General features: G+C 41.3%; 1 protein-coding gene and 1 non-coding gene across 4 annotated transcripts; both read right to left on the minus strand.

Annotated features, from left to right (window-relative positions):
- Positions 1–1,959: 1,959 nt before the first annotated feature.
- On the minus strand, positions 1,960–12,847 carry ZNF839 (zinc finger protein 839). Of its 3 annotated transcripts, none has more exons than XM_065749728.1 (8): positions 12,509–12,847; positions 11,269–12,195; positions 9,965–10,216; positions 8,992–9,084; positions 8,519–8,671; positions 6,821–6,961; positions 5,704–5,842; positions 1,960–3,896 (listed from the first exon to the last, which is right to left on the minus strand). In XM_065749728.1, exons 1-8 carry the CDS (start codon positions 12,824–12,826, stop codon positions 2,911–2,913), a joined length of 3,009 nt encoding a protein of 1,002 aa, XP_065605800.1. In that variant the 5' UTR covers positions 12,827–12,847; the 3' UTR covers positions 1,960–2,910. The 3 variants fall into 3 exon arrangements, with proteins under 3 accessions (XP_065605800.1, XP_065605811.1, XP_065605792.1); XM_065749739.1 differs by having other exon boundaries at positions 5,725–5,842; positions 11,269–12,198; XM_065749720.1 differs by having other exon boundaries at positions 11,269–12,198.
- Positions 12,848–13,153: 306 nt separating this feature from the next.
- On the minus strand, positions 13,154–13,227 carry TRNAI-AAU (transfer RNA isoleucine (anticodon AAU)). The gene has a single exon. It is a non-coding gene; the product is annotated as a tRNA-Ile (tRNA).
- Positions 13,228–13,474: the final 247 nt, after the last annotated feature.

Consider the following 13,474-nt stretch of genomic DNA (forward strand, 5'->3'; position numbering starts at 1 on the left):
ATTCTCAATGTTCTAAAATATCTATGCTGTTGCTCTTACCACAGAAATTCAGTGCTGCTCGATACGTGTTTTTTTAGTATGACTAGTGTACTTGTACTATCAAGAATTTGTAGATCACATTCTTGCTTTTCTTTATTGTGCTGCTTTCTGGCTTTCTTGGAAAAGAGAGTGTGTTTGGGAAAAACAGTTAATGCAAAAGCCAAATGCCGAAAGGAATTCAGTGCCCTTACTTGCTTTCATTCCTAAAGACACAATAATCCCTTTGCATACCATGGCCTCAGACCTAGGTGCCACAGAAAAGCTGCACCACTTACCAAGCCTTTAATAACTGTTGGCTGTTCTTGCAAATTAGCACTTCTTAGCAGTGTATTAAACTTGGAAACTCTGCAGCTGTCCCATCATTCTTTTTTTCTAGTTCAGTCCCTAATGTTTTGTGAATTTAGGTCTTCTTTCTTACTTAATAATCCAAATTCCTCCCTCTTACCGATTGCCTGTACAACCTGCTCCCTATGTGAAATGTTGCTTCAGGTCTTGTTTCACACTATTAAATAGCATTCCTAAGTGCTGTTGAATCATTGCTGTGCCCTGAAAGATGTTTGCCCTTGATTTCTCCCTGAAACAACTATTTGAACTAAAAATAATGGGAAGTGCACGCTGCTATGAAATGGCTACAGTGGCTGTGGTTTGACATGAGAAAAACCTAATTAACAGTGAGCAATTCTGGAACAGATTTGTGATAGGAAAAATTGGGTCATTTGCCTAGCTAGTTCCAAGCTGAAACCCCATAGGCTTGGTAAGGGAAATGCAAAAGTTGCCCTCAGCAACCAAATGGACAAACATCACTTGGAAAAGCGTTATTCGGTGTTCAACAGAGAGGTTGTTTCTGACAGCTTAATAGGGCTCTATTCTTAGCCCAACTTTCTAGTATCTGAAAAGAAATTGTATTGTACCTCAAGGAGAGTGCGATCAATTAGGAAGAGCTTTGTTAGTTTTCACTATTTTTCTTTGCAAGTGTTCCACATAGCTGAACAGCCACCTTAATTTATCTGAGTAGGGCCAGACCCTTATCACTATGGAAACACCTTTATACTTAGCAAATATTTGGCTATATTATAATTCATGAATCCCTTTGCTCATTGGTTGCTCTAGGGCAGAAGATTGATGCAAAAACATCACTGCAGAAATTCTTTGACACAAAGCTCATCATTACATCTGAGCCCCCAAACGTCATTATTAGACAGACAGTATGAAAGTGTAGTAAGAAGGAATTGCTTACTGCAATCAAAGACTTGGAAAGACTGGCAGAACTTTGTTCTGTGTGGTATCTTCATTACCTCATGTGTGAGGTAGTGACCATAATTACCTCCTGAAAAAGAAAAAAAATCAAAAAACAAACAAAAATGCATCACAAAACAAAAAAAATAACTCCATAAACTTAAGATCCAGACAGGATCTCGCAAACATATGGTGACATCTTTCTTCCAACCCTGGAAGAAGTGCAGTAATCAAATTTTGACCTTCTATTCAGGCAATGAAGCAATAAATAAATAGAATGCTATAGGGCAGATAGTTTAATCTCTGAATCATCTCACTCTCATTAGGATTCGATGTTAGTATAGGTTTTTTCTTCATAGCTATAAATATTTAAGAACAGTTCTGCACACTATAGGTGCTTTTAGCTGATTTGTCCAATCATCTGTGTATCTCAGTGAGGCAACAAGTACATTTCATTAACAACTGAAAAGAGTTTATGAACGAAATTAAGATAATGGTCATTTGGGGCTGATCCTTTTTACCTGATAAGCTTTTTGAAAGAATAGTCAGTGGCTTGGACAACAAGCTGTGAGAAAGTGCCCACAAAAATATCATCCAAGCATTAAATACTCTTTCACTGCCAAACAGGATAGCAGTAGGTAATAAATAACATGACAACCTTTCATCTCTGCGCAGAGAAACAGGAATTACAGTCAAGGCTAAATTTTTATTATGATTAAACAGTACAGAGCTGTGTAGAATAACTAGGAAAGACAAAGGTTAAAATTTATGAGATGCATTGTATGGAGAAGAAAAAAATGATAATATAAATCTAAGAATAAAAATAGCGACCACCAGGCCCTAGAAGTTAAAAAGAATTTGGTATCCTATTAAAGAAGTTCAGTAGTCCTTTGCACCTTCTCATTTCTGTCCAAGTAACAGCAAGTGTTGAACGCACAGCTGAACGTTAGGACATTAGTAAGAACACTCGAATACAGTTCCAGTAGCTCAGTACAAATCAATTCTTGTTTGAGGCTATTTTTGTCCCTAACTCAGTGGATGCTTAGCCTCATGTTACTTAAATAAAGATGAGTTGGGCTGTCACATTGTTCCCAGAGCGCACAAGCATGGATTGTATTTGAAACCACCCATTTTTCCAGGCAGAGTTACGCACGCCAAGTCTACGTGCTAATGAATATTCAACCTAGCTTTAAGGAAGTGCAAAACAGCAGTTTTCTTGTAATCTCAGCAGCACAGAAAATGCATACTTTCAGACAGCTTTTATTTTACCCATACACAGCTTGCCAGTACACAGCACATCACTGCCAAAAAGCAGTACAACTTACTGCATGTTTAGATGGCTAGAGAGAAGAGGGATTGCGTAACAAAAGGGAATAGTGCAACAGTTTTAGGATTGACAGATTTCCACTTTCTACCCACTCCCCCAACATATAAAGCAAGGAGAACAATGTTAATTCTAGAATTTTTGGTTGCAATTGTTTTAGATTCTTATAAACATAAGTTATAAAAAGTATAGGGCATAGAAACAGTTTACAAATAAGTTAAATTTCAATTATCTCACTATTCACATTAGAAAAATATACATTTTATATAGTCGTTTTTTTTTCCAGAAGAAAGACTACATAGTATTCTAATTTATGGCTCCAATTCACTTTGTGAGAGCAGAACATCTTCATTTTGGCCATCTGCTTCCATTGCTAGTAGTGCTTCCACAGTTTCCAAAGGTATTCCATCAGGTGTGCGAATGTGCATTGTAGTACCATCAGAATCAGTTACAATCACAATACCTTCTGCCTGAGACAAAACAGCAGCATCGGGATGAGACAAAATAAGCCCATCCGAAGTCTGAATAAAAATCTGTTCATGTCCCTGAGTCAAAAAGTCATGGCTCTCATCAGTAATCTCAAAGGCTACAGTTTGATCTACAGTAACCGTATTCTCCAGCTCCTGGTGTTCCTCTGTCCCACAAGAAAATTGGCTCACGTTATTGTAAGCACAGTCACGGTTCACTCCAGCAGACAGGGAGGCTTCCTGGGCAGGGTTCTGGTGCAACTCAGCCTGAGCACCGTGTGGATAGTTCACTGGCACGTGTGTTGAAAAAGCTTTTTCCATTTCCTGTGTCTCAGTCACACCAGCACCATGAAGCTGTTCAGACTGTCCTTTCATAGCAAAATTCCGCTTTTCTTCTTGCGGTGTCTGACATTTTTGACTGAAACCATTCTCCTCACTCACTGACAAGCTGGTGCTCTGAATGCATGCTGCATGCTCTGACACAGGGCTGCAGAGTTCAGGAGCTGACAGTCCACCTGCTGTGTTCTGATTCACCAAGTGTGCTTCAGCTAATTCTGGTGAACCACCTGCTTCTACAGGCAAGACTATTTCAGTATGTAGCAAAGACGTGTCAGCTGAAATACCCTGTCCCTGCCTGTCTACAGGTTGGGAATACTCTATCCTCATTTCCACAGTCTGAGAGAAGGTACCTGAATTTTCAGCATTGATTCTAACTTCTGAATCAGCAAGTACATTATGCTCCTCCTCTGCAGGTAATACGCTTCCAGTTGTGCAGCAAGTGATATGTCTGTCTTCCGAAAGCAGGATTTCTCCATTTAATGGATTAAGACCTGAAAAGATGAAAGAAATATGGTTCTGTTAGCCAGTCTAATATTGCTTGTCCAAAACCTTATTTTTTCAGTGATAATTTTGGAGGAGATGCTAGACTGCTTTCCTCTCTCAAATAGCAAGCCTGAAGCATTTTCTGAAGAACTTCAGAGCACTTTGGAATGGGGGGGCAGCATAAAAATACTCAAGGTATTTCTAGAATAGTGAAATATTACTGTGTATTTCAATACCAAAGGAACCTTACAGTAGAAGTAGCATTTTCTTCCTGTTAATTTTGAAGACAACCTGGGCTGAAAGTCAAACATATCTTTTATCCCCATCTGGTGTACAGCCAGTAATATTAAGCAGTAAAAAACGTGACACAAGGTTGTCAGTTGCTCATCCTCATTACCATTAATAAATTGATAGAAGCTTTTAAACTTGGTAAAAATTCTGTTGACAAGTCAAGCTTATTGAACATTTTAATAAGTCAAATCACTGTGCGACCAATGAGCTGCGTTAGCAGACCCAGACCACATTCAGCCTGAGACAGAAAGGGAAAAACAGCAGGAATTGAGTGTTTCACCACTTGTATGACTTGGACTAAGAGCTCTCATAAACCCAGCACGTAGCTGAACAGTAACTGCTAAGAAGCAGAAGCTTAAACTGTCAGTTTTTATAACTGAAGATCAAAAGGAACAAAGGTAATTTCTGTTAGGGAAGATACCACTGCACAAGAAAGGAAAGCTAACAACTCAAAAAGGACTATTTTAGCTTTTTGTACTGTAAACTAGCAGAAGCCTACCAGCCTGCAGAAGTGGAACAAAGCTCTTTTAAAACAAAAACAACCTAACTCACAACCTTATAGCTCAGAAGAAAACTGTACGATAACAAGAAATAAGCACTGTCATGCAGAGAGCCTTTCAGAGAAACAGAATTAAACTGAGGGGGTGAAGTGAACAGGGAAATGGGTAACAACACAAAAACAAAACAAGAAAGCAATCACTAACAAAGACATGCAAAGAGCAAAAGAAAAGTAGCTCACAGCAACATCAAAAATTAGGTACAAAGAGAGATGGAACTGGTACAGTACATGCTTTACTAGAGATGGCTAAGGGCTGGAATCCTTCTCAACAGTGATCACAATGCCCCCAAATAGTGAAACATTTTCAGATTAAAGACCAGTGGAGTTTTGGGAGATTACAGGTGGTGACCCATCTTACTTTCCTCTCTAACCCACCTGTTACCCTGCCAACCTGAGGAGCAGGGGGAGTAAAGACAAAGAAGGGAGAAAAATAAGGATGTGTACCCAAAGACCACCGCACAAAATACTGTCTTAGTGCCAACTGTTAGCTCCTGCACCTCCCCTGGGATGCAGGATAACCTCAAACCAGTTCTTTCCCTCCCTCAGGATCCACAAAGCTCAGATGATTCCACCTTTGCAGTCTGCTGCAGCAGGAAGGACATACACATTGCTTCCTCTTCTGCTGCTCTCCCACTGCTAACACAAAGGTTGCACACCATCGCCACTCGAAGGGGTAGCACAGACAGGAAGTGGTGAGGAAGCACAAGTACTGTTCTCCCAATACTGCAGTAGCATCAATGAGCAGATTATTGTGCATTTAGAATTGAGCTACTGCTGTGGCGTGCATCATTCTTAACTTTCCTTCTTGCCAGTGAGGACTTTCCAGTTAAAGAGCCGCTTTTGAAGAACCTGGGAAGCAAGCTGAGAAATTAAACCATAGGACAAAAAACACAGTAGCTTGAAGAACAAAGATTCGTTCAGCTCCTCCGTGCACAAAACAGAATTGGAAAACGTGAAGAGATTACCATCTTTTTCAAAGAGTGTACATAAACTTCCACTCTTTTCTTTCACTTCATCTTGACTGGAATAAGCATTATTCACATTCTCCATTACGTCTTCTAACTTGGTCCTTTTGGCTGATGGCAACAGTTCCTCCCCTGAGCTCTGTCAATACAAGAGATAATTAACTGGCTGCCACCATAACAGCTAACAATATTGGAAAAGAACACAAACTAACTGCAGGCACTTCACAGCAGAAGTGTCCTTGAAAACGAGATTTTGCATTGAAATAAGAACTTCTCGAGAGGTAAGGATTTAAACACAGCTCTCACACTTTGCCAAACTACCACTGATAGATTTTTATATTTGGTAGAAATAAATTGCCCTAGTATTAACATCAAAGCTTCTCTCTGAGGCTTTTTGATTCTCTGTATTGCACAACACCTGCCATAAACTCCCTCCGACTTCAGCAAAGGGCTGTAAACAACTTGTCTGGCATTGCTGGCTTAACAAAGTACAGATCAGCTCAAATCTAACCACAGGCAGAAAATGGAAAAGTACTAGTCTTACTTATCCACCACCAGAAATAACTCTAGATTAAATAGAAGAGTCGATGGAAAGGACCATAGAGATATGACTTTCGAGAAAATGAAATAGAGCACACCCTGCTACAGCTTTCAAGAGACCAAATCTGGAAGACTGATTTGTTGCAAAGAAAGGAACTGTTTTCACATACCTCTACCAACCAATTATTAGTGCAAACACTTCCCCAGTGCCTGAGCCTCCTACAGGTAAGCTCTTATTGATGAGAGAAGTTACTAGAATCTGAGGATCCTTCTTATCATGGGGCCCATTTACTGCCACTTCAACAGGATTCTTCTCTGTATCACGATATTACATGCAAACCTTTGCGATTCCGTTTCAAGTACTACAGAGCATTAACCCAAAGTACATCTTTAACCTGCTAGTTCACATGCAGTGCTGTGACACCATAAGAGAGTATTTACAAGCCCTGAATACCATGAAAGCCCCAACTTTAATACAAGTCAGATAATACCAGTATTATTTTTAAACACTTATCTATTTTAACAAGCTTTTATTTGTTCTGGTTCCATTTTGAGTTTTCACAAAAGCATTCCGTACCTCAGCTAACCGTTTTTGTCCCAGTGTCTCCACAGGCACTTGCTCACTAATCATTTTAATTATACGTTGTGAGCAAGAGTCTACACCTTGTATCTTTTGTTCGCCAGCGATTGTTTCTGTAATTCCTAGTGATTCAGCAACCTTTAGAAACAGTTACAGGAAAGTGAAAGTTAGTCTCTCCAATCTCAATACATTTCCTAAAACTGAACTAGAAGTACAGAATTTCAGTCTGACAACAAATCACTGCAACTCAGTGAAGTGTCTCCTGTGTTTCCCACTAACATAGCTACAAATAGAATATTTGAAAGTGAACGTTAGCAGGCAAACTCAAAAGAATTACGAGTGCAATGGTTATATACAGAATCAGAAATGGTTACTAAGAGCAGAGTTTAATAGAGAACTCTGCAGAGGCTATTCATTACTTAAAAAAAAAAAAACCAAAAAAACATTTAAGCCTTCCTAATTAAAAAGATCTGTTAGGAGGCTATATATATTCTCCAAATTCTATTTTCATCTTTATGTAGGTATGCTACTACACGACCTCTCCAGGCTGTTATCTTTTAAAGAGCATAATTCTGTGTTAGGAAGGTGCGTTGAAACTGAAGAAAAACAAGAAACAGGTTCCATTTTGGGACTGACAGCTTCAACAGCATCCTTTTACTCAGTGCCCCTTCATTTCTCCAAACAGAAACATCAGCGATAATCAGCTACAAAGCAGCCAGATGAGCAGGCAGCATTCTAGGAAGTTTTTCAGTACATACAATGAACGTCATGATATGTATATATATAAATTAACCGCTACTAACAGCCCACACAGGGCTTCATCTCTTAACCTGGATTATTCTAAGAACCAATATTCTCTCTCTACCTTGCCTGCTCTGAGTTTTCCAGAATGTTCTCCTCTCGTTGTGGTTGCAAGTTCAGTGCAGATGTACCCTAACAAGCACATCACTTAGAAATTTTGTTGGTGGTAATATGGAAAGCAGCATTTTTGCTACTGGAAACACAGAAGGGAAAGCATAAATATATTATGTACAAGGATCTGCTTTATTCCAATCAAGAGGAATACAGACCAAATAAAGGGTAAATAAATCCATATTAACACACAAAAAAAATCTTTCTAGACACAACTGCATATAAATGAATCTGAAGAGGAATTGAAATGATGGTTTCTAATTTTATTAATGTATTCTCTACCTTTTGTATTTGCTAGTATGACTGAACTGCACAGAAGCATTCAGTCTGTCCTCATTTGCAATGAAACCAAGTACCACATTAAATTAAGGTGACTCATTTTAAATACAGCCCTTTCCCTCCTAACTAAATATCAAAATATACCTTTAATGTTGAACACACCTTGCAGTCATGTGCAGATTCATAGTACTCTAAATACACACTATCAGTTCTAGCAGTGCTGATTTCTGATATTTTTCTTTTTTAAAATATTTCTAGTTATATATATATTTTGCCTTATACCAGAACTGTAGTTTTATTATGGATTTCTTTTTCTCTTCACTTGGTTACTGTACTTTTTAAACAATACCATTTTTGCTCATCAGAAAACAAGTTTTGTTCAAGTAACTTTGCCAGGATAAAAAAAAAAAATATCAGAGAAAATATAAAAAAAAATTAAAAATCTAAAAAGCATCTAAAATAGAACAAAAAAAAATGCCAGTTCCAAGCAGAGCATTTTGTTACCTTAGCATCTTTTATTTCAACAGGCTGCTGGCAGCTCAGAAAATCAGAATTACTGAGGTAATCATAAGCCATTTTCTTTACCATAGTATGCAACTCTTCAAATTCTCTATACACATCTGGGAAGCATGCTTTGGCTGGACAGCCTTTTTCAACCTGGAAACGAGAGAAGAAACGTGCTGTTTCCCCCTGTATGTTTTAAATAGCATGAAAGAAAAATCTATTGTTCTGTTCAGTGTTTAAAAATCCTATCATTCAAATTAAGACTATGGGATCTTCAGAAACACAAAGTACCAAAGAGTTAGACTTGCAATAAGACCTACCAGCATTTTGCCTCTGTAAAACTGACATGATATCTAGAACATCTATATTCTGCACAATTCTAACTTGGAAAAACTAGATACATTACTCATGGAGTTAATGAAAGCCTCCCTAAAATAATTCATGTCTTTACATTAAAAACAAAACAATCTCACCTTCATCAACAGAAATTCATACACTGTTACAAGCTCTGTAAGACGTGGGAGAGCCAGCTCCATCAAGTCTTCGTTATCACATTGTTGTATGAGCTGTCAAAAGCCACAATGAGTTAGAGCAAAGTAGCCTACAGAGGTTAATGCAGCCCACATTCAGAACAGAAAATATTGTTACTTTTCTGTAGGATACACAAAGGTACCTTACACTACACGGACTTTCAAGTAGCACAGCAGACTCTCAGTCCTATAAGGCAGCTGCTGTTAAAAAAATGCAAGCTAGGAATACGTTTCACTTTTGGAAAAAGGCTGGAGGGAAGGATATAAATACTGTATGTTTAAGCAGCTTTCAGAATAGAAACAAATGTAACACCAACAGAGGAGATGAATAAGAAATAGCTCAGAACAGTTACTACCCATGTTTACAGACAACACTCAGTCCCATAAACCTTGCAAACTCAGAAAAAGAACAGTATGAGTAGATCTAGAAGCTGTAAAATAAATAAAATCTGCAACATACAGGAAACAAACAATCATATCAGCTGCGTGGATTTTAATCACCATTCCATCTTCTCCACGGAGCTCAGTGGGAGGGGAGCAGGGAGGAGGGTTGGTGAAGTTTAAACTCAACTGAAGTTTGGTTTATATTTCTTTTTATTGCATCAGACGATGCACAGTAGTAGCTAGCAACTTCCTTCTTCTGAAGAAATTCTTCAGAAGACGAGAGTGAATCTCTCTACATGTCAGAAGCCTCTCTCCATACAGAAGGAGTGTGGAAAGAACATTTTCCCTTGTTTTCCCCTTGAAAGCCATCATTAGTATTTTCTTCTTAGAAAATGCTCTAGGCTTTCATCAGTAAACAGGAACATCACCTATCAAACCTTCTGAAAAGGAATCTTTGCAGCGATCCAAAAACTAAAAACAAAAGGGTGAGGAGAAAAGGTACTCATGAAATAATTATGGAAGAAAACCATACCTCTTTTAACCTAGCTTTTCTTCTGATTACATTGTGTTCTGTTGACACACTACTAAGGGACTTTGAAGGGGACTGACCAGGTCTGCTAAGCCTTCCAGAACACCTGGATCTTCCACCCATCCTTGGTCGACCACGTCTCCTTGGTCGTCTGGGTCTTCCAGGTCCTTTTGCTGTTATGGGTCCCCGGTGTCCTGAACTGCTTTCATTCTGTTGTTCTGCCAACAGGTTTCTGCTTTCTGCAGACTTACAAGTCTTAATTAAAAGAAAAATAAAAGTATTTTTTCATTGTTTTATATGGGTGCTTTAAGGGTGGCATAATTTTATAATGAAATTATCAAGTCTGCACAAAAAATAAACAGAATATTAAACAAATGCAAGATTGAATACAAGCATAACTCCAAAGATCTCATTTGTTTTCATTCATCTCTGTCCCAGCTTTAGTAAACCTCATACTCTTTCTAGAAAACCTTTGCCTGACAAAAACATTGTTTAAAGCAATGAGTTACAGTACAAACTTGAGGAATCCATGTTTCCCAGCTAGAGATAGCAGGTACTACAGCAACATAGCAGGCAGTAGTACTGAGGTTGTCTGAAGGAGAATTCCCATCATCCTGCATAAAATGAATGCTGCACAGGGAAACAAATACATAACAAAACAGACAAATGAGTCCAGTATTCTTGTCCTTCCCTTTTTCCAAAGGATGACAGAATAGTGTACAAGACGAGGGGTTCTGTTTGCTGCACTGGAACTTCGACCTGCAAATTGTCAGACATGTGAAAATAACTTCTGTTTTACCAATAAAAGTAAAAAAAAAAAAAAAAAAAAGACACTGCTACACCTAAAAGATTATTTTTTTTCCCTGCACTACAACTGCATCAGCTCCTGCTGCAAACTGTTAGAGAGGAGAGGAGGTAACTTCACTTGGAAGAGAAGCTTTGTGTTGACCAGCTTAAAACATGACAGAAAAAACACAGCTGAAGTAGCTCCCAGCTCAGACAGTCAAGATGAAAGTAGGTGCTCTGCAAAGGTTAAGTCAAGCCTCACTTTCAAAATCTGTTCTAGGAAGAGCCACAGTCCACTCTCATTCCAAATAAGTCTCACCCCAGAAAATCCTCTATTTCAGTAACAGAAATAGATAAAGCAGTTGATGCCTTGCTGTCTGAAAGGCATGTACAGTGTTAATGCTCTTCTGCGACAGGGGAAAAAAAGGCTGTTTATGCAGACCTGAAAACCATATGTTAGAATGCAGCTAGAAAACTGCCCTTCTGTTTTCTATGAAGCCGATGGCTGTAACACACTTTACCTGTTCAACCTGTGAGCCAGCAGTTTCTTCCAAATCTGTAGGGAGTGTGTTTTCACTATTTAAGGTGATGGGAACTGAATTCAAATGCACTGAACTCCTATTTTCCTCTCCTGTTCCACTGAGATTGTCCACAAATATACTTCCATTAGGTTTATGTGAGGGTGTTTTCTGAGGTACAGACTCCAGCTGTCCATGACCAGGGTTAAGTTTATAATGTCTTGCTAATCCTCCTTTTCCTATATAGGATTTTTCACAAGTCTGACACTTAAACATTCTGGGTTTCAGATTATAACTTGAAGAATTGAACAACGCATCCTTTCCTTTCACCTTTCCTTCTTCATCATCTTCTATACTCAGTTCGGAGTAGTCATCAGAATCAGACTGATGGCTATCAGCCAAATCTTCCATTTTAATGAATTTATAATCTTTAGCCTTGTATTTTGGAGGGCGTGAAATCCGTCCAGAACGAGTTTTCACTTTCAAAGACTTCTTTAGCTTGTCACCTTTCTGTTTCTTTTCAAGGCACGGTGTCACAGTATTTCCTGAGCTGGCTGCAACCGTGGCAGTATTTGAAGACCTTGCAGGTGATGCTGTGGCACGTGCAGTTTTCTGTCTGTTTAGCACCTTACTCGTAGGAGTCTTGTTCACAGGCACTGCTCCGTGAGATGGTAAAGGTCTCTGCATAAGCAACTGAATTGGAGACTCGGAAGAGCTATGCAGGAAAAGCTGCTGCTGCTGCTCAGGTCCTGTAACAGGCTGTATCTTAATTATCTGGGGATTAATAATGCCAAGTCCTGGCACGCTAGAATTTCCACCAACCGACTGACTCAGCATTACAGTTTTGGACTGGATCGGTGCCAAGGATGGCATTGGCCTTTCTGTTTCTTTCATCTGTCCTGGCTGAACTTGAACGCAAATGGCTTCCAGCTGCTTTTGTGGAAAAAAAAAAAAAAAGAGATTACACAAATACCTCATTTATTCGACGAGCATAAATATCAGTATGCTACAGATACACCTTTAAAGCAAGGCACAAAGAAACGAGCACACACACCATTCGTTCACCCTTTCAGTGCATCAAAGCACTGATTTCATATCAAAGCACAGATTCCGTTCCTCCAAGCCACGGCTTTCCGGCACGTTCAGCAACGTAACCGCTGTCAACTAAAGCACGTCAGCCAGCTCACACTGCAGCACCGTTCCCTGCCTCCCCCTCCACGCAGCCCGCCCCACGGACCCCTACCTGCCGCGGGAGGAGGCGGGCGGGCGCCAGGGCCGCGCCGCGCTGCAGGGCCACGCGCTGGGCCACGCTCCGCAGCTGCAGGGCCGCGTTGTGCACCACGCCGGCCGGCGGCGGCGGGAGGGGCTCGGGGCGGCCGTCCCGGAGCGGCGGCGACGGTTCCCGGGCCCCGCTCACCCTCTCGATCACCCTGCGCAGCTCCGCGGGGGCCAGAGGCGCGGCGGCGTGCCGGGACACGGAGGGCGGCCGCTCCTCCGCCTGCACGTAGGGGGGAGGAGGGCGCGGCGGCGCCCCGCTGCCCCCCTCCTCAGGAGCCGCCATCTTGGCAGGCGTCAGCGGGCGGCAGCCGCATCGCCCCCCTCCCCCCCCCGCGGGCGGCTCTCGGAGGCGCGGGGCGCACTCGGGGCATCGGCGGCTCGCGGGCCAATGGCGCCCCCGGGGCGGGGCCGCGCAGTACCGACGGTGGCCGCGAGGGGGCAAAAATGTGCGGAGGAGCTCCCACCGCGTAAGCCTGGAGGCAGACGGCCAACGATGTACGCGTACGAACGATAACGGCGCGACGTAGGGTGGGGAAGAAGCGCGCAGAGGGTTGGGCGGTAATCGCTGCATCGAGATAAAGAGAGCAGGAAGAAAAAGTGGAACTTCTGCTGGCCCGTACGGGGATCGAACCCGCGACCTTGGCGTTATTAGCACCACGCTCTAACCAACTGAGCTAACCGGCCAGTGGGAAACATTTTCTACCTCAGCTCTCAAAGTGATTTAGCTGCAGTCCGTACGCTTACTCAACAGCGGTCGTATTAGAGATCAATGGTCCTTTGGACTCGAAGGCGAGAAACGCGCAGCGACCCGCTTTCCACTTCACAGATTCGCCTCCCTAGGAAATGCGGTAACAGCCCGGATCTCAGTGCAGCCCGTAGCTGCCGCTGAAAGGAGCTGCAGACATCCAACTGCTTCGTATTTCAGGAGCTT

This window comes from Cyrtonyx montezumae, unplaced genomic scaffold (genome assembly GCF_038088225.1).
Source record: "Cyrtonyx montezumae isolate F1298 unplaced genomic scaffold, pur_monq_1.0 scaffold_10, whole genome shotgun sequence".
Taxonomy (NCBI): Eukaryota; Metazoa; Chordata; class Aves; order Galliformes; family Odontophoridae; genus Cyrtonyx; species Cyrtonyx montezumae.

Coding starts and splice junctions, on each gene's coding strand:
- ZNF839 (XM_065749720.1), bottom strand. CDS start 12,826: ATGGCGGCTCCTGAGGAGGGGGGCAGCGGGGCGCCGCCGCGCCCTCCT. Junction 10,217..11,268: donor CTGGCTCACAGGTTGAACAG/GTAAAGTGTGTT, acceptor CTTTTAATTAAG/ACTTGTAAGTCTGCAGAAAG. Junction 8,672..8,991: donor ATGAATTTCTGTTGATGAAG/GTGAGATTGTTT, acceptor TCTCGTTTCCAG/GTTGAAAAAGGCTGTCCAGC.